The sequence below is a fragment of the Aplidium turbinatum genome, chromosome 11 (genome assembly GCF_918807975.1).
Source record: "Aplidium turbinatum chromosome 11, kaAplTurb1.1, whole genome shotgun sequence".
NCBI lineage: Eukaryota > Metazoa > Chordata > Ascidiacea > Aplousobranchia > Polyclinidae > Aplidium > Aplidium turbinatum.
The window spans coordinates 3,719,715-3,740,093 of NC_137482.1; the positions used below are offsets into that span (position 1 = coordinate 3,719,715).

A 20,379-nucleotide genomic window follows, 5' to 3' on the forward strand; every position below is an offset into this window, starting at 1 on the left:
TACAACCGAAACCTTCACAGCGTGCATACAAACTATGGGGGCACTCCCTGAATTAACTCGGCATTTGCAAGATAAACACAGTTTCCAGTATGTTCTGTCTGGCAAACTAATGTCGGATCCTTTGCAATCATCAGTTTAAGCAGAGCCACAATAGTGGGTAGATTGCTTGACCCACGTGTTACGTTGAATTCTGTTGTTTGTACTTTGTATGCTTGTGATATTTGATGTATGTTCATACTTGAAGTCTCTGGCCTGACCCGACTGGGATACGAATCCGGTGAACAGTTACAATAACTGTTTGTACCTTTTCGGAAATGTCCAAGCATTGTTATGTTCAGGCTATCCATTATCCACACCACCTTACTATTTTTATTAAAGAAACGTGGCCTTTTGCTCCAAAAAGGTTGGATGTGTTAAATGTCATTATCAAATTAAAACGGTCTAGTTTTAGTGTAGTACCGGTATTTGAAGAAACTTTCCCTTTCACGCATTCACTGTTACATCATTATTGCTGTAAATTGTATTTGGAAGCCAACTTTGCTACCGTTTATTGGTAATATAGGCTACTTGTGATAATCTCTAAAATGTGGTCTGACGAAGTGAGTTAAGTTGCCCTCAAAACATCAAAAAATAAATGTGGTGGATCAGCGTTATGTATTGACCTCTTAGAACATTAATTTAAGAGAGCATTAACAAGTTTGCAGGGTTTCGAAAATCTACCCTACTAGTGTCCGGGGCAAAAACAAGTGAGTCATCCCGTACTTCAGAGATCCCTGGCAGTGCGCTAATAGATTGCTCAAACCAGAAAAGCTTTTGATGTTTTTGCCTTGCAGCAAGTGTTGATAAGTACTTTGAGGCAAGCGAGAAGATGACGAAAAGGCCGAAACAGTCAGGTTGTCAAATACAAGCACTGAAGCAAGCAATTTTGGGGCTTCTTTCAACTTAGTCAATCAACTTAGTCATTGTCAATCAGGTAAAAAGAAATTTGGTTTTCTTCAGTTTTGAAAACATATCCAAAAAGCAGTGTTACTTTTTGAAGTTCATTCTTAAGTGCAAAAAAGTCTTTGATTTCATCGACTGCTAAAAACTCCATATTTTCTTTTTCTATTTTTGCGTTTTGTTTCTCGGCTCTTTCGGCTGCAGTGGACGTAGACGATCGTTTGATAGTTTGAGCTGATGATAAATATTTAGGAAGTCCTGGAAACACTTTTGGAATTACAGTAGGTTTTAGCCGTTTTCGATCTAATTCGGTGGTTTCTCGCTTTACTTTTCGTCTTTTCTTTTTATCAAAGGAAACTGTTTGAAAGTCATTAGCATGAAAATGCTTATCGCAAACTCTATGATTTTTACTTAAAGTCCAGTTTTTGCGTGGAATAGCTGCAACCCATTTTCTTCGAATATCCGGATCTGCAGGGAATTTAAATAAAGCGGGCTTGTCTTCTTTGCTCGACTTGTAGCCACTGCTACATCCCGGTACACAGCACGTGTTCACCATCGCGACAAGATTTTAAAAATGAGCGATGAACGGAATAAATTTGCAGATAACTTAATTAACTTAAAATCAACTTACACTGTGACAGATTATAGAAACTTTTAGCATTCCTAAATTATAAAATCCGACAATATTTACAGACTAGTAGGTACGACGTACGAGAACCTATAGCCTAATAGTCCCATGCAGTTGTTGTAGCTATTTTAGATTTAAGCGTTAAAATCTTACACCTCTTTTAACAACGCTTTTTTACAGTTTAAAATGTTGACTCCAAGCTTGCCTCTTGTTTATTCAATTCAAACTGTGACCTACCAGAACCGATGCCGTACTAAAATGTATCAACATACTGACAGTAGTCCAGCAATCGTGTAAAGTACAAAATGTAGCCTACATTTAAAGTAACGCCAACTACCGATATTCTTCGAAGTCTGTAACAATACTAAACTTAACTGACTATGTTCTATATAACTAGCCAATTGAATCTTAACTGCCAGTGTAGCCTATTGGTACTAAAACGCTGAAACTATCACACTATCCTACATCGTTAGATTCTCTACTGTACACAGCTGCAAAGCAACGACTGGATTTCTTTTTCTGTCATACAGTCACGAGACTTGCTTCACAGCAGGTATATTGCAGTGTTTTGTCATAGAAACCATTGTTATATTTCACTATGGTTTTGTAATACGTGCGACTGTTACCAGACTAGAGCCATGAAATAGATTAGCTGAGAGAAAGTTAGGACAATAAAGTGGTCTGTGTGTTAGGGCTACCATATGTCCTCTTTTAAGAGGATTTGTCCTCTTTTTTGAAGAAAAATAAATTGTCCTCCGAGGACAACCAAAAATGCTCAAATGTCCTCTTTTTTTACATTTTCAGTTTTTTTGCTCATATTTTCAACAGGATTCTATTGTTATGTGACCTTTTCGCAATTTCCAACCATTTCTGTACCAATGCAACATTCTGATTTATAGATTTTCAAAAAAAACGTTGACGTAGCCTACTATTTGATCTGCTGCTCTAAACGATCTTAGATGTTCATTGAAATATACGGTACTACATTGCTTTGCGATTGTCTTAAAAGCCAAATAATGGTCAGCGATGAGTGCGAGTGGAACTGCAAATCCACTTGTGAGGAAATTTTCTCATTGACGAGATCTGATCAACCAATTTATGAAAATGAAAAATTGGACAAATTAAAAAAAAAAAAAATTAAAAAGTGAAGTAAATCACAAAGAAATGAAACATTAAAGAACGCAAAAACTTGCAAAAGGGTTAGATATATTTACATTTTGAGGTTCTCACACTTTTACAATAAATTATTATTTTACCCAGATCTATTTTGTATTGATTCAGCGCTTGTAAACGTTGCTGATTAGGCCTACCAACTTAATAGTTTGGCTAATTTATCAAGTGAAGCAAATGGAACAAAAATCCAAAGTGCACTATGCATGACATTGACATGTAGCCTATTTCAAAATAAATTGTGGCATCGATACTAGTAACAGCCTTTTAGTTAAGTCTGTCCTAAGCATCTCATTAACAGCTGTATACAACTTCAATTACCGTACTGTATATTTTGTGCAAGTAATTTTATGATTTCGTCAAAGCTGATCCTTTTTTTCTGAAAACGTAAGGCGTGACTACCTGCAGATACTGCCAGATTTGTCACATTTTTATGACATTATCACATCACATTTTCATTTTGTCACACAAATCTAACAAATCGGCTTTCGAGAAACAAACAAACTGGTATGTTTTTTTTTTGCTGTAACTTTTACTGCATAGGTCTATAATAATTATCCAAAAGGATGTAAAAAAATTTTCATACGTAACATTCTACTTGTATTTTACTCGCTGGCGAAACGTGTCCTCTTTTTAGGCGATGAAAATATGGTAGGCCTACTGCGTGTAATCTATTAAAGTGTGGTGTATCTAAGTTAATCAAACAGAAATACAACAGATATCTAGAAAAGGCGACTTCTCAACAGCGTAATTGACTCGCGCTTTCGCCTTTTTCGTTCTCGGGCGTTAACAGCGCTGACCCTTCTAGTGTCCATCGCTTTATCGAAATTTGCTAAGTCAGCAATCCCGGTGTTCTAATATCCCTGACTTTGTTGAACAAGTTAACATACTTTCTCTAGTCAAAAACATACTTTCTCGCACAACTCGTCAGACATGTGAACTTTTTAGGGCTGGCATTAAATGACGTAACCAATGGAATTACTTTCGCGCCTTCACGCATGACTGGTTAGAGGTTAGTGGTGAGTCAACTAACCTGACCTTCCCCTACTGGATTGGCCTATGCATGAAAAGTTACACTGAAAAAAAAGGAGGGGGGGCAATTTATTAATTAGATTCAGCTAATAAATATTTTTATAGTTTCCTTAACTTTTTCAGTAAGGAAGGATCAGCTTTAACAAAATCACGAAATTGCTTGCCCGAAATTGTACACAATCGTTAATACTCTAAACACGGACTCAACTAAGAAGCTGTATTTTTTCCTTGCACCATTGTGGCTGCATCATAGATGAAATTTGTTTTACGTTTGCATCTACAGTAGGCCGTAAATATCCATGTGCCACGATCTCTTTTGCACTTGGCGTCTACAAGCGTTGAATCTAGGTTGTTTAAAAATAAACTAAATCAAGGATTTTAGCTAAAAGAATAACTTTGTTATAAAATTGTGAGACACGTAAAATATAGCCTAAAAAATGAAATCCTGTTGAAATATAAGCAAGAAAACTGATAATGCAAAAAAAAGAACATTTGAGCATTTTTGAGTGTCCTCGGAGGACAATCAATTTTTCTTGAAAAAAGAGGAGAAATCCTCATAAAAGAGGGCACATGATAGCCCTAATTTAATACAATAGTTCTCATTTAACATTTTTGAAGCTTTTGCGTGTCTTTCAACGGTGCATGTTCGTCGACTGCTCGTGACTTGAAAATTACTTTTTCAAAAGCAGATTGCAGCTTAGCCTACTTTCTGCACCTCTTTAAGTGAATGAAGTTATGTGTTCATTCTACAGTCGGGCAGGTCGAAAAATAACCTTCAGTTTAGAAGAGTGATACTTTAACCAAACTAAACCAATGGCTCTTTAAGTTGAGAGTGTGATGAATTTTAATAAATTATAACAACACACGGTACCAGTGGCGGCTCTTGATCATTTGTAATGGAGGGGCTGCAATCTTGATTTGATATGTTTATTGGTCGAAGATGATTTTATTAGAATTTTAAAAGATAGTTTAGCTAACAATCTCTCACTAACCTGCTGGGTTTTTATTTTCGGTCATTTATCGGTCATTGATCGATTTTTTAGCAAAATGACCGAAAAAAATATAGTCAATTCGGTCAAAATGTCCGAAAAAATATATAGTCAATTGACTATATATGACCAAAAATGACTAAAAATGACCGAAATAAATAAAAATGACCGAATTTTTTCAAGTCATTTCGGACAAATGACCGAAAAGTCTCAGCGAAAAAATAAACCCAGCTAACCTGTATTAGTTACCAATGACAAAGTCAAGTGTCAACAAAACAAGCAAGCTATATTCATAATAAAACTTTTCAAATAAGAATTATATTTAAGCTTGAGGCAAGTCGCTTGTCATTAGTGTGTGATGTAATTACCAACTCAGCCTTTCAATAGAATGGAAAGAAGTCACGAGACCAATTCATATCACAGTCCTTGCCAATACCAAAATACCATCTGGAGCAAAACAACCACGGAAGGAATGGGTAAAGCTCAATCGCTTGCCGACTGGGGTGGGCCGTTTCAATAGTAATATGTTCCAATTGGGCCTCACCGACTCACCAACTTGTGTATGTGGCTCATACGGACCCCAGGATAGATATGTGGGCCTAAACGCTCGATGAACACACAATCCATTGACTGCTGTGCCTGGATTTAACAATGTGACCTGCAACGGCCGCAAACGCAAGAAGAAGAATAATTTGTCTATTGTTCAATCACAAACAATGTGATTGTCTTTCCCACTTCTTTGTTTTATTTTTTTAATCATGAACAATGTGATTGTCTTTTCCACTACTTTATTTTATTTTTCACATTACTTTTCTCATTACAGATGGGACTGTGTGACTTGCAGTCCACCAACTATATACTCAGTGTATTGCTGGGCAGTGTCTTACTTTGTTCAAATTACGTCACAATAAGCACACGTCATTCAGAGGGCTTATTGGGATGCAATGCAGCCCATGTTTTCATAGAAACAACGCATTTTTTCGAATAGTAAAGGATGGAAAACATAGTTACAGCAAGCCAATTAATTAATTTAGCCAGATCAATGGAATAATACTTAAACTGCTTTCTTCTATAAAAACAGTGGGGGCTGCAGCTTCTACATTCATTATGGACGAGCCCCCACTGACAAGTACTCAAAACATAGCGGTTTTGTGTATGGTCCGAATTTATTTACAGTAGCACATGCAACAAATAACTTGGCGCTGACATCATTTGCAGAGTATTCGCGATTAATTGACAAAAACATTGATAGTCCAAGACAACAAACAATGTATTTTTCTTTCATCGTTGAAACATAAGGTAAAAATACAATTGATGGAACAAAAATCGTGATGTCATCATTAGGTCAAAGTATTTGTCGTTCTTCGGATGGAAGCAGCCCATTAGCCTACAATCTATTGGAAGGGACAACCAACAAAACGTCATCGGTATAATATAATCACAAAGTCAAATAAATTAACAATATACGGTACATTGTAAGTTTTTATTCAATTCTTTGTCTTGTCACTATTGGTTTGTCAACATCTTGTGGTAGGCTCCCTTTCGTCTTAAAATGCACAGCAAACAATTTGAGATGAAATGACTAAAGAACAAATAAAAACCTGAATTGTAAAACTACTTACGTCACATTTTGTTGAAGTTAAGTCATCACCAAAAATATGTTGCGTGATGGTCAATGCCCGTCCGCGCGGCAATTTGATTTTAAAAACGACTTAATTTCACCATAACACACGCTGGTGTTTGGAAAGAAATAAAATATTAAACAACGTTGAAAAAACTTTAACTTGCTTTATCTTAAACGACGTGTTTTGGAATGAAGTACTTCTTCAACCCAGATCTTCAAATTCTGTAGTTAATTGTATAAACAAATGTAATTAGATACTGCATTAATTTACAAAGAGGTATACAATTCCTTATACAAGCAAAAATAAAACGATTTTCCGAAACCTGGTTCAGACAATGAGATTACAGATGGCTTCAGGCCTGAGGTAGCACGCTTACTTCTGCCCTTATATAATCCCATTAAACATTACCATTGGTTTCGTTTTGGAAAATATCACCAAAAGAGGTTTCTGCATTCTCAAAAACACTGCTTGATCCTTATGCATTATTTGTATGATTCAAAAAAACCAATGTTTTTTGGTTTACGCTTACTTCATCATTATCATAAACACGTGAGAAATAATAAATAAGTTGGCGAATAGCGGTACCGTTAGTTCTTAAAATTTCTCGCAGCAAGTTTGAAATGTGACGCTTACCTCTACCTTTATATAATCCGTTACTAAACACATTACTTTTGGATCCGTCATGGAAAACATCACCAAAAGTGTTTTTTATGGGATTAAAAACATTGGTTGATCCATATATGTCATTTTTATGTTTCAAAAACTTCAAATGGTTTTGTGCAGAGTTTGAACCACCATTAGAAAAAACATTGTTTAATGTGTTGCTAAATGAAAAAGGTCCTGCGACATTGCTGGAGTCAGACTGCGCAGCATTAACATTGTCAGTCAAATTCAAATCCATATCTTTGTCCAAAACAGGAGTTTTTAAGTTGATACTCATTGAGCTGGACGCTGCGGAGCCGTGGACTTGTCGAAAACGTGCGAGTGGGTTGTGAACAGTGTCTTTTTGCACCACGGTGTAAGTCAACGTACCGGAAAGAACAAGTAGAGCTGCAAAAACAAAATGTAATCGGTTATGCATACGTTTGCATGACAATCTTGTACAAAAAAGTAATTCAAATCCTCCATAATTGGCGTGGTCGTGTAGCTCAACTAATGCTTTTTGGATGGGAAAGTGTTAGTAACAAGTTTATTTGAAAATATTTATTTACAAACTCTTTATTTTCAGGCAAAATACAAGCAGGGGCTGATTTTAAAATTTAGCTTGTCGAATTAAACAATTCCTGTCCCTATCAATTACGCCTCTTATAATACTTGAAGCTTTTTCAGTTTTCCATAAATTTATGGAGAAATATTTCAAAATGGCCAACTTTTTAATCTGAAGTCTGATATAATATGTTCTATCGACAACGTGGCTTAATCGTCTACCGATGTGGCATGTGATCAGCAAAAACGACACTAGTAGCATACAACGATCGAAGAAGTTGGAGTACCGGCAACCCTCATTTGAATAACTCGCAATGTTTAATTTAGATTGTTGGGCTGGGGATGCGCCCAGCTACTTTAGGCATTTTGTTCTACAATATAGTCTCCTAATAGCTCACCTCCAAATACGAGAAGCACTGTTGCGACAGGCGAAGCTGTTCTGTCTCTTCCATGTCGGTTATTGACTTTGCCTCCGAAGGCAATGATGAGACAAACGACTCCCAATAATATGGTAATGCCGCCAGCAATCAGAAAAGCAGCCGAGGTGCGTACGAACCACTCTCGTTGGCTCACTGAACAATTAACAGTTAAAGTTTTCCGGCAAAGAAATAAAAGCTGCCAAGTAGCCTATGTTTCAGCTCTTCTACAAAATATTTAGAATGTTTTACGAAAGACAAGCCACGTTTCAAATTGATGCAGCCAGTTGTGCCAGGCAATTTTATAAGAACCAAAGACGTTTGCAGACTTGAGCGGATTTTATTAATTGAAAAGTAATTCACAATTATTTAATAAAAAAGAATTCATTACTTTTGAAAGTGAAAACAATGAAATACTTACAAGGTACTTTAAATTGATGTGATCCAAAAAAACTGCTTGAAATTTGGTTTGCGACAAGGCCTAGACCAACATACTGTATTCTAAACTCATCTGTGTTTTTTGAATTTACGGGCTTAAAGCATATCTGAAACAACAAGAATAAATAGAGTAAGCTACTTTTGTATATACAAACAAAATAAAGTAACCTTAGCAGGTTTAACATGTTTTATTACACAGAGATATAATAACATAATTAAAAACAATAATCAACTTAAAGGTTTTTGACACGTACGTGTGTCCTCATCAGGAATTACTTAAATCTACAATATACATAAAATGAAAATTATAAGATAAATCTAACTATGCACTATAACTGTAACGACACTCCAGACTGAAAAGCACAAACTGAACAAGTGATACAAGAATGATTACGAGTAAATTATACGATGAGAAACAGATCACATGAAACAAAACACATTTCCTCTAATGTAACGTGCACTGACAATGTCTCGATCGACCAATTTAAAATCATCTCTTGAGGCAAATCTAAATTATTTCAGACTAAGACCATGGAAGCCTTAAGAACCAAACATAATAATCCGTCTCTCAACTGGCAGTTATTTGCCTGTGGCTCATCGTTCCTTCTGTGTGTGTTGTAATCGTTTGTCATACTCATATGCCTGTACTTTACACCTCATGCGATCAGTTCCCCGCCGAATAATTTACTAGTAATCATTCTTGTATCACTTGTTCAGTTTGTGCTTTTCAGTCCGGAGTGTCGTTACAGTTAGGCCTATACAGTGCAAAGTCAAATTTATCTCATAATTTTTATTTTATGTATATTGTAGATTTAAGTAATTCCTGATAAGGACACACGTACGTGTCGAAAGCGTTTGAGTTGATTATTTTTTTTTAATTATGTTACTATATCTCTGTGTAATAAAACATGTTAAACCTGCTAAGGTTACTTTGTTTTGTTTGTCTATGGTTCAACAAAGCAAACTCTCTACCAAAGCTTTTGTATTTTAGTAATTCACAAACAATTATCAAAACCGCCAAACTATGCCAGGAAATGCTTTTGATATTGATATAGTTTTTGTTTTTGTTTTTGATATTGATATTGTTTTTGTTACACAGGATCACTTTACGGTTGTTTTGTTTGTTTTTTGTTTTGTTTTTTTGACCAGAGACCCGAATTCGACATAGTAATAAAGAAGTGTTCAAACTTAATCGTTAAATTAACATTTTTTTTATATGGTTCTAAGTTAAACTGTAGAGAAATAAAGCAGACTAACCTTAGCGGGTTTAACATAATGTATTACACACAAAAATACAACATACTTAAAATAAACCCAAACGTAATAATCCGTCTCTCAACTGGCAGTTATTCACCTGTGGCTCATCGTTCCTTTTGTGTGTGTTCTGATTGTTTGTCAAAGGCTTGCAGTTTTGTAGTTTAGCCTACACCTCATGTAATCTGTTTTCCACCGTATAATTTACACGTAATCATTCTTATATCACTTGTTCAATTTGTGCTTTTCAGTCTGGAGTGTCGTTACAGTGTAAAGTCAAATTTATCTTACAATTTTCATTTTTTGTATATTGCAGATTTAAGTACTTCCTGAGGAGGACACACGGACGTTTCAGAAACGTTTGAGTTTATTTTAATTACGTTGTATTTTTGTTTGTAATACATTATGTTAAACCCGCTAAGGTTACTCTGTTTTATTTCTCTATAGTTCAACAAAGCAAACTCTCTACCAAAGGTTTTAAGTGTGTAAAATATTTTGCAACAGTCTTTTCTGTGTTACATCAATAGTTGTTCCATCTCCTTTATGTTTTGCTATCAATTTTGCTCTATTGCAAAGTTTGGTGTAAATAAATACATGATATACTTAAACTAAATTAGAGTGTTTAACTTAAATTTAGCGATGGTCTTCATAATATCGAATGAAACTTACTTCCATCCAGAATAGTAAAGTGAAAACCCCGATGATAAATACCAAAGCAAGTGCGTTCAAAACCATTGGAGTCACTTGAAGCTTTGTATGCATGGTTGAAAGTGTACAGAAATACAACAAATATATGAAACGTTTTTACACAGCGATCAATTTCTGAATCTGACTAAAACTGAGATCTCACACGCTTTTATATGAATGAAGCGTGTGCTTTTACTTGCAACGTCAATCACATGGCTCGATCACGTCATACAGATTTGCGCACATAACAATAACAATTAATCTAATAATATAAATTAAATCTACACTAGTCTGATGAATCGATTAATTTTCAAATATAATGTCTAAGATTTTCAACACTGACTTCACCATACTCGGTTGCTCACATGTGTAGCCAAAATAATTTTTGTATTGTTCTTTGGGATGATGATGGCTATCCGTCGTCTTCAAACATGTAGGTTTTTGTATGAAAGCTAGCAATGAGATCTTGAATAACTGAGCAACCTAATAAGTCTAGTCCTAACGTTAAAAGTTCGGTTGCAATTCTGTAAGGTATTTGAACAAATAACGAGCCGACGTAACCCTTGGTGACCGACCATGAGCCAGTGGTTCAAAGCCTCCACAAGTACGCAAATCTATCAGGATTAAGCTCCGGAAGAGGTTTTCGCATTATCGACAGAGATTCCCACGATGAATCAATTTATTTGTTCAAATCTTTAGTGGAGTTTACCAAAGGGTTTATCTGAAATAACTTTATTTTTGTCGAAAGAAAATGTCTTTACGACCAATATAATTTGAAACCAAATCAATGCAACAACTTATGTGTGGGAACAAAATCTAGTATTTTGAAATAAGTTACTTGTGTGCTAAACGTTTCAACAGCTGAACGATTCCTTAGAAAATTCACAATTTGAATTTACAGCAATGTAAAGTTCTTTTAGTTTGGATACGAAACAAAATCAAAAGACGTGGTTTTGACATCGAAACGAAATGCTTCGAAATATTTTGCCTCAAACAGCTTTATTTTAATATCAGCCCTCTAGTGGCCAATGCAAAGGGTGTCTTCTTGGCGCAAGCGCTTGCGATCGCAAGAAAGGGTCGTTCAAATGTTATTGACCCAATAAGAAATAAAACATGATTTTATTTTAATCAACAAAATTTTTAATGTAAGAAACATTAATCTTGTTGTTTTGGAGATTTCAATCGGAAATGATGTTAAGTCTCATTTGCATTCTTTTAATCATCATGTTTTTTCGTCTCGTCTAGGTCGCACCAGGCAATCGTAACTCTCAATCAATCATAAGGCTCCAGAATATTATGATTGCCTGGCGCGACCTCGACGAGACAAAAAAACATGATGATGAATGAGTGCTTGACTTTCTATGTTTGAAGTGCGCCAAAACAAGGATAATAATTAATTCAACCTGCAAAGGAATAGAAACCAGCAAGGATGTTGTATTGCGCTGGTAGTGCCACGTGCAAAGCTGTCTGCGCATCGCAAATTGGAAAGGACCGTGTGGAAAAGGCTGCATGCGTCAATGCGTGCATATGCACGAAACGTTTGAAAATTATTAATTGATTAAACAAACGGTTTCAAAGGTTCGAAACCACATTTAGTTTCACAACGTTTTGTTAAAACATTTTGTTAGTTTTTTTTTTAGACACAAAAAACTTTTCACTCCCTTAATCCCCAACTATGCTTGCCTAGTATCGACGAGATGAACGAAATGTGATTGAACGAGCGAAGCGAGTGAAAAATATTACAAAAATGGAAAAAATTTTTGTAAAATTACAAGCAGAAAAATGCTGCACGAACTAAATATGAGTTGGCCTCTAGTTTGAAGTAGGCCCCTAGTCGGGGGGTTGGAAAGCATTAAATACGGGCTTTCATGATTTAATTAGCTATTGAGTATCGAGCTACTGTACTGTAATAAGCTTATCTTTTTATTTTGTGAACAGTTAAACAACATTAGATCCGCTAAATGAGTGAGGTTCTTAATTAGTCGTTTGCCCCTTGGCCGGAGAGTACGAGGGACGGTAAACACGGCCTTGGTAACATTATTGTCTTTGTAATTTACTGTGTTGCCCAACCAAGCAGTGAAAAACTCCAAAACAGTTTAGTATTTCCTTTTTCCGTTTAGTTTATGTTGATTGCTAATGTGTGTCTGACTGGCAATTTATTTCAGATTGATGTTGAGAGGCATTTATTTCAAAGACTTTATCATTATCATGGCTGTTTTAACCGCCCCTGTACCTCTCGACCGGGCGGGGGCCCACTCATTGCAGTTTACTTGAAGTTTTTTAATCACATAAGGCTGCATTTACCGCTTCTAAAGCTTCCAGTCGAGAGGCCCTCTTCTTTTTACGGCCCCACCCTTATTTATTTGGTCCAACGTTTTTTGGCTATTTAAAATAACAAAAGTGCCAACACTGCTACAAAAGCTCGACATTGCATAGCTTAAGCTGCATGAGTGGTTTTGGTTTGCCGATCATCATTTGGAATAACTATTTTAAATCAACGAAACCAGTAAATCTATGTTATATTGTTGGAGTTTATAAAATAAATAATACTCCCTTGAACTGGCCACGCTATTGTCGTTAGTGCCGAAGGCTCAGTTCATTAAGAACCTTATAGGCCTACTTCTCGCCCCCCTCATCTCCGATGTTTGAATCTAAGAATGGGACTCACCATTAACTACTTGTGGATTTAGAGGGAGCCCAAGATGATGTCACACGGACCTGATCATTATTGCTTCTACTGCTTCATTACTTATGATATTTCTCTTAACTTTTTCAGAAGCTTGTAACTGTTCTTGCGGGTATTTCTTTGGCGTTTGGTCTCATTGATGCAGTCACATCCATAGCAAGCGCCATTGTTTGTGGACAAGCTCTTTTCCGGTGCTGCTCGAAACCTGATGTCAATGTTGTTCAGGTAAAACATTTCACAATGAAATTATTAGTGCAATAATTTTGTGACCAATGTCACGCTTTATACTTAAACCACAAACTCTAACTCAAAACGTTACATTTCAGCAAAATGCGTTTTATATTATTTTAGCTGGCTTAGCCCTTCACTACAATGGTTTGGTAGCTTTTAGTTTTGCACCCTAAATAGGTCTTTAGAAGTTGAAGAAGATAGTAGCCTACCATACCTTAGTAACTTACTCCATAGTGCCGGGCCCATATTATGCTGTCGACGGTCCTGCTAAATCCTAGAGTCATGAAATTCGTTTCTGTACCTTCTTTTATTTCATTGTCATCTTTTATTAGTATCAATACAAGCATAACAATACGTAACAAATCAATACATGTCCGCCCCGTTAGCTCAGTGGTTACGCTCCCGGCTCAAGATCACGCGGCGCTGGTTCGACTCTCGGAGTATGAGCTTGAGCAACGCACTTCTGGACTGCTCTCCATTCAGCGGCACCTAGTGAATGGAATAATTCCCCAGCAATAAGATTTCAACAAAATTTCACTCTGCCAATCTCGGTAACCGGCCCTGCGTCAAAAGCCTTTACAAGTATGCGAAACTGCCAGGATCAACCAATCAAGGCTTTGTCAGTCCGAGGATAGAGATTTAAAACCAATCAAGCATAACAAAAGCCGATCGGTTTGAGCTTTAGGCTATTTGTTACAGCCTACTCTAGAGCTAAGAGGTTATTTCTTTACTACTCTCAGAAAAGGTGATAACACAGGTCACCCAATGGTAGTAGCCATTTGTTCCCCTATTTATTAAACTGACAAACTGACAAAGCTCTTTTGCAAAAATGTTTGTACAAAATTTGAATTTTCATACAAATTTAAGACTTATAATATTACAGATAATCACGTCATAAAGTAAACTATTTTAACAAAAAATCACCCTAATTTTTGCAGGAAGCTCCAGTGTTCTTCAGAACTGGACCGACAGGAGATGTTGAGGCAAATATAATAACTGGACAACATCGTCCCCCTGTGGTTGTTCCATTACCAGAATATAATGACGTAGTATCCGATTCAGGTAAAATTAATTGAAATAGTTATTTACAATCTTAGATTAGAAAAAGATTTATTTAAATGTTTATAGCCAACTTCTAAGATTTGTGTGATTTTTTTTGTGTGACCTTAAAAGGTTTCAAACTCAGATCTACTAATTTAAGTCTAACACCATACCCAGCAAACCTGCAAGAAAGCCACACACATAAAGATTCACATTTAAAACAGATGATTATTTCAAATTGGAATTATTGGTGTTGTTTAGCAGGTCCTCCTCACACAACAAGCCAACTCCCTTCTTAAATAGATCCTCTTGATGTTGGTGGACTCCCGTTTCCTCCACGAACACCTCCTCCAGCATACCGAAGATCAATATCCGAAGACACAAATGACAGTTCCGATGAAGACATTCCAACTTGAAGGGTTGTCTTTCAAGCATTAGCCATTAGCCTACTTCTGTTTTGGTTTTACCTTATTGTATATCCTGTTGGCGTAAAAACGATGCGATGTTGTGCAATTGTCCAGCATTAATTTAGCAAAAGTAAACGCTTAGACGAAATCTTGACGCTTTTTCTAAAGATCAATATTTTGCCAAAAACAATTAATTTTAATCGGCTTCGAAACAAATTTGAAATAAATAGCAAGTATGTGCACAATGCACATAGCAGGAAGCACATAATTTACGAATCTGTGAGCAGTGAAGCTTACTGCCTTTGGAGTTGCTTTTAGCTTTTCAATATGTCCATTGTCCAATGCCACGTTTCTCTATCAAATGATCTCACGAATACAGTTTTCGCAAGCTAAAAAATTCATTCCACATTTGATATTTCTTGAGCAACATCAAACTTAATTACTTGTTGATTCCCAATGACTCGGTTTGAGCAATGAGAATAATATGAAAGAAGAGTTTGCTTTGAAATCGCTGGCAGCAGTAATGACGTAGGCTACTGTAGCTTACGTTGCAGAGCAATTGGAAAGACCATTATTGATATTCAACGTTGTTTAACTGTTCTTTTGAGCCAACTTGTTCGTTAGTTTACAGCAGAGGTGACGAACCTGCGGCCCGTCAAAGAATTTTGTGCGGCCGCAAAACAATTTGACAATCATTCATGCATTAAAGACAAAAGACATCTCCAAGCTGTTTTATGCCTTCACTGGTAGTGGTAGCCTACACCTTTCCTTTGCTATTTTCTTGCCCTAAGGCCTAAACATTAACTTTCAGGGTTTAAAATTAGAAAATAGGAAAGCTATAAGGTAAAGTTGTGAAAACACTATTCACCAACTTCACCTTGTATTTTTGGTTGAGTCCAATCTATGACGTCTTGGAATTTTGACAAGCGCTAAGTTGTGTGGCCCGATAACTCCTGTGTAATTGGCAAAGTGGCCCGCGACCGCAAAAAGGTTTGTCACCCCTTTACAGCTTCAGGGTAAGATATTTCAATTCTGTTATTGTACTTTGTTGAACAAGTTATCTGCAGCAAGTTTCTTTGAAAGAATAAAGATCAGAAGAAAGTGAATCGATCTTCGATTCACCTCAGCACTGATAAGAGTCCATGTAAGAAATGCATTAAATAAGCTATATTTTGTTGCGATTTTTATGAAATTGTTTTTTTTAAATAGCCTACATATGATTTACCAGTGACATGACGTTTACCATCAATACAACAAAATTGATAAAAAAAAACTCTTTTCTTGCTACTTGTTGTATTTTCATGACAGCGTAAATTAGCGTCGTTGCCAGAGAGAGGAAAACAAACTGTATTGGTCCTGATTTGAGAAAATTCAATCATCAAGAAGTCCTTTCTAATGGAAACTAATTGCTAAGGAAAGATATCGTTTCATTTGTAGCCTATCTGCTGTTTATTTTGTTATTGTGAGCACATCATAATCAGTGGCGTATGTTCAGGGTGTTCAAGGTGTGCACTGCACACCCCAAGAAATCCAGAAAAAAAGAAAATTTCCATCGGTTGTCGATGTTCTTTAGTTTCATGATATTCTAACATCTTGCTGCATGCTGATTGCTTTCTTTTCAATTGCAAAACTCGTCCCCTTCTAATTTTAATACTCCAACGTTTGAGGTCATTGCCTTTAATTTTTTTCGGTCATTACCTTTAAGCTGGGTGTGCACTGACAGCTTGGCGAGTGCTATTTAAAATAAACAATTAAGAAAAATGACGTCACAAGGCAGCGAAAACAGCAATGGTTTTAGGTCAGCCAGGCTGTGCACTCGCTGATCTGCACACCTTGGCGCGTCATTGGGGGAATCCCAGGCAATAGCAAGTTTTAGCTTGTTGGATTAGAGTTTGAGGTGATCAGCGTTGGAAACAACTTTTGCTAGAACTGAAGCAAAAGCAAGCTTTCTACGACGATGTAATTCAAAAATTTATTGCACAAACAAGAAGAATCGAATTATGCTATAGATGAATTTTTCTTCTGTAGTCGAGGTGTTGGAAACATTTTCGTTTTTACTAAGTAGTACGGCGGATAAACGTACAGCCGACCAACATAGCAATCGACTTTCTTTTCTTGTTTATTATCGAGTTGCTTTGCTATTGTTTTTTGTTTTAACTTTCACCTGTTTGTTTTTAATTCGCTTGTACATTTCTCAAGGTGTTGCGACCGTGCCTAATCCTTGCATGAAGTAAATCATTTCCATCTCGAGCACACTTTAACTTTTGCGTTTTTTCACACTCCTGCTGTGTTATGGCAAGTAATATTGTTCGTTTTGATGGTCGGAAATAAAAAGTGAACTGAAGTATATGACTTTAGAAATGCAACTTAATGTTTGATATTATTAAGTCTTTCATTCAATGCGCTGTCAAATAAATATCTATTTTGTATTCTTCTCCATTCCGACAACATTATTTTTGTCAGTTCTGTTCATGTTCAGAATTTGTGCTGAAAATGCTCTCTGAACGCACCAAATTCAATGTTAATTTAAAAAATTTTCTTTTTGGTTGAGTCCTGTTTTTGTCATTTGTTACCAGGGGGGGGACTTGTATACCAGCTCCAAAAAAATTTTTTTTTAATTGAGAGAACTCAAGACCAAATGCCTCTGAATCTGCTACCAACCATGTAACTTACGTTACCGAAGCAGAAGAAAACTTTTGTAGTGTACACAAATGAACTCGTAAGAAACCTCATTTATTTTTCAGAACTACGAGCATCTAATGAAAGTAAACAACAAAGCAGATGGTGGATCATTTTACATTCAATCTAAGGTACGAACAAGCAAGTTGTCATTTTTGTGCTTGAACCATTGTTTCCAGTGTCGATAAACTTGCTTTAAATAGAATTTAGTAGGCTTATATGGTTTATAGCTGTACTTTAAGTTTTTTCAATTTTTGATTTTGTGTGAGACATGAACGCATTGTTCAGACAGCAAATTCACCGTTTTTTACATTAATTACAGGTTGAATCAATGTAGAAAACGGTTGATTTGCTGTCTGGGTATCTTTACTACTATAGCTAAGCTTACGCAAGAAAGACGCAGCTATAATACATGAAAGCAACGTAACAAAGGATATAATCTGCTGACTGGGAAGCACTCAAAGCAACCTTGTTAATGAAGCAATTGGTTAACCGTTTACTGCAATCTATTTACGCTTTACCTCGTGCACTAATAAAATAACTTTTATTGCAGATATATCGAGCTAAAGAAAGAATTGATGTCGAATTGAAAGAAGTAAATAAAGCTAATGATAAATCTGCATTGTGACACTGGAGAGAAATCCTGAACTGTGAAAGTTGTTCGTTTGTTATATTATAATGTTCGTTTATTATAATGTATAGGCTTAGTATGCAATGGAAGTAGAAACTGTCGCTTTTGCAATAAAGTTAAAACTATGAAAGTATTACGGTAGTTCTTTCCATCACGATTGATGCTTGATGGGTAGGACAAAACCGGAGAAAGGGAAATTGAATCTTCAAGTGCAAAATCTTGAAGTTTATTCTACAACTTTTTGCTTAGATAGAATGAGAGTATGTCTGACTTGAAGCGTTAGATTAAGTTGTGTGAGAGCCCGACTATAAATAAAGAATCGGCAAGATGAAGCAGCGCTGGTTCGACTCTCGGGGTATGCGCTTCAGCAAGGCTTTTCAAGAACACCTCTTCACTTAAGTGGATGAAATAATTCACAAACAACAAGAGGAAACTTCACTTTTTCAATGTGGACGACCGGGTCTGCGTCAGTGTTTCAAACCCTCGGTAATTATGCGAAACTAAATGCAACTCACAAGGATTTCTTTGGAGCACTAAGCGCACATTGTCGTCGCTTTCACGAATTCACAGTCTTGACATTTCATTCATTTTTATTACGTTTCATAATCATGCGTGAGGAAAAGAACTATCCTCACGCCCGCCGCGTAAATATTTCAATGAGTAAGGGAGCGTTCAAATATTACGCAACGCTGTTTTTCCGAATTTTTGACCCCCCCTCCCCCATGTGACGCCAACGTAACGTTTTTGTCAACCTTCCCCCACGTGACGCTTTTCCATTACAAAGCCCGTTTTGCCATGTACCTACTGAAAACGTTTAGTAGCCCACCGTCCAAAATGTTTCGATCCAAACCTTTCATTGTTTGGTTAGTATATATTGAAAGAAACATCACAAAAGCGCAAAAGAAACCGCAAGGAAAGCTAAGCATCTTCGAATGGGGTCATTTATATATAAGGCTGCTACAGTCCGTAGTTTCATAATGGTAGTGCAATGCTTACAATGATGTAATATTTTGTGCTGTCACCGGCGATCAAGGTCACAATTAGGTCGTTGTTCTATTGCAGACATGTTGTGCAATGCTCGCCACGTTCTTCTGAACGGTCTGCGTGATGCTCAGCATGATGTTGTATAGGTTACCAGATACTCAAGCTATAAAGGCCAAATTCATAATAAAAAAAGGCCAAATTTTTTATTTACTTCTATTAAGGCTAAATAAACGCTAACAACTTTGTACCGACTGCTGTCTCGTATTCGTCATCAGCCATATCTGCAGTGCAGTTATCATAATTCTACTGTTTAGTATTAGCCTAACCTCTTCTGTTACAACTTAATTAAAATATTTTTTTGTAAATGCCATTTAACGATCAAGCATAACAGAAAATAATTTAACACTGTCAGAGCATAATGACCGGTTCGTTTGCATAATCTGTTTAATAAACACTTACTGTAGTAGCAGAAAAACTAGAAACCATTATCACTTTAATTCATCATCAGTAGGCTATGCCTTACTTACTGTATACTTACCAGTGACGTTCGGTGGCTTAAACCGTTGGGAAAGCAACTTGGAAATATGCTGCAGCAAGGTAGTAGGCACGAAGGGCGTAACCGTCGGGCGAAGCCCGAAGGCGTGTTGCCGAAGGCAACACTTCCAGCGGGGGGTCTGGGGGGCCTCCCCCAGAAATTTTTGAAAAACACTTTCAATTTGGTGCGCTCTGAGAGCATTTCCAAAACAAATCAAAAATAAAAATCTGTCAAATTGTGCTTCTCCTATGTCGTGATCTGATCATACATCCATTTAATGTTTAGAATTCATGAACAATCTTAATTTTAACGTTGCAGGACCAAAATCCAGTGTTAGACATGGAATAGTTGTCTAAATATTTAATTCGTCATGAATGTTCGTTCTCAGATATTCAGTTAGGCCTGCACTACAAAAACTAACACTTATTAGGCTTAAACATTACAACCGCAAGCAATTTGTACAAAAAGCTGAATAAGTTTGCCTCCTGCGTATAGAAGCTTAACGAACTAAGCATTGCATCCGCACCTGAACGTTCATTGGCGAAATAACGTTATATCAACGCTGTAAATAGGACAAAGGCATGACTATGAAAGCTAGTAGGCTAAAGTACATGGCGAGGAGACATAAAAAAACAGCAACAATCTTTTCGCCATTATGATGCTACGCTGTGTACCATGACGAGAGACCATTCTGACGAGATAATCTAGCGAATGTACGCATTGACGTCACTGGTAAAGCAGCTCTAACCATAACACATCTGATTGGCTAAGCAGCTGGTGACGTTTTGCAAAACGGGTGAG

The 20,379-nt window shown here is 36.5% G+C and overlaps 1 protein-coding gene across 1 annotated transcript; it reads right to left on the minus strand.

Moving 5' to 3' along the window:
* Positions 1–955: 955 nt before the first annotated feature.
* On the minus strand, positions 956–1,495 carry LOC145779729 (THAP domain-containing protein 1 A-like). Its single transcript, XM_082591366.1, has one exon. It carries the CDS (start codon positions 1,493–1,495, stop codon positions 956–958), a length of 540 nt encoding a protein of 179 aa, XP_082447492.1.
* Positions 1,496–20,379: the final 18,884 nt, after the last annotated feature.

Excerpts from the sequence above, each read along its gene's own strand:
- LOC145779729 (XM_082591366.1), bottom strand. The coding sequence starts at position 1,495 with ATGGTGAACACGTGCTGTGTACCGGGATGTAGCAGTGGCTACAAGTCG.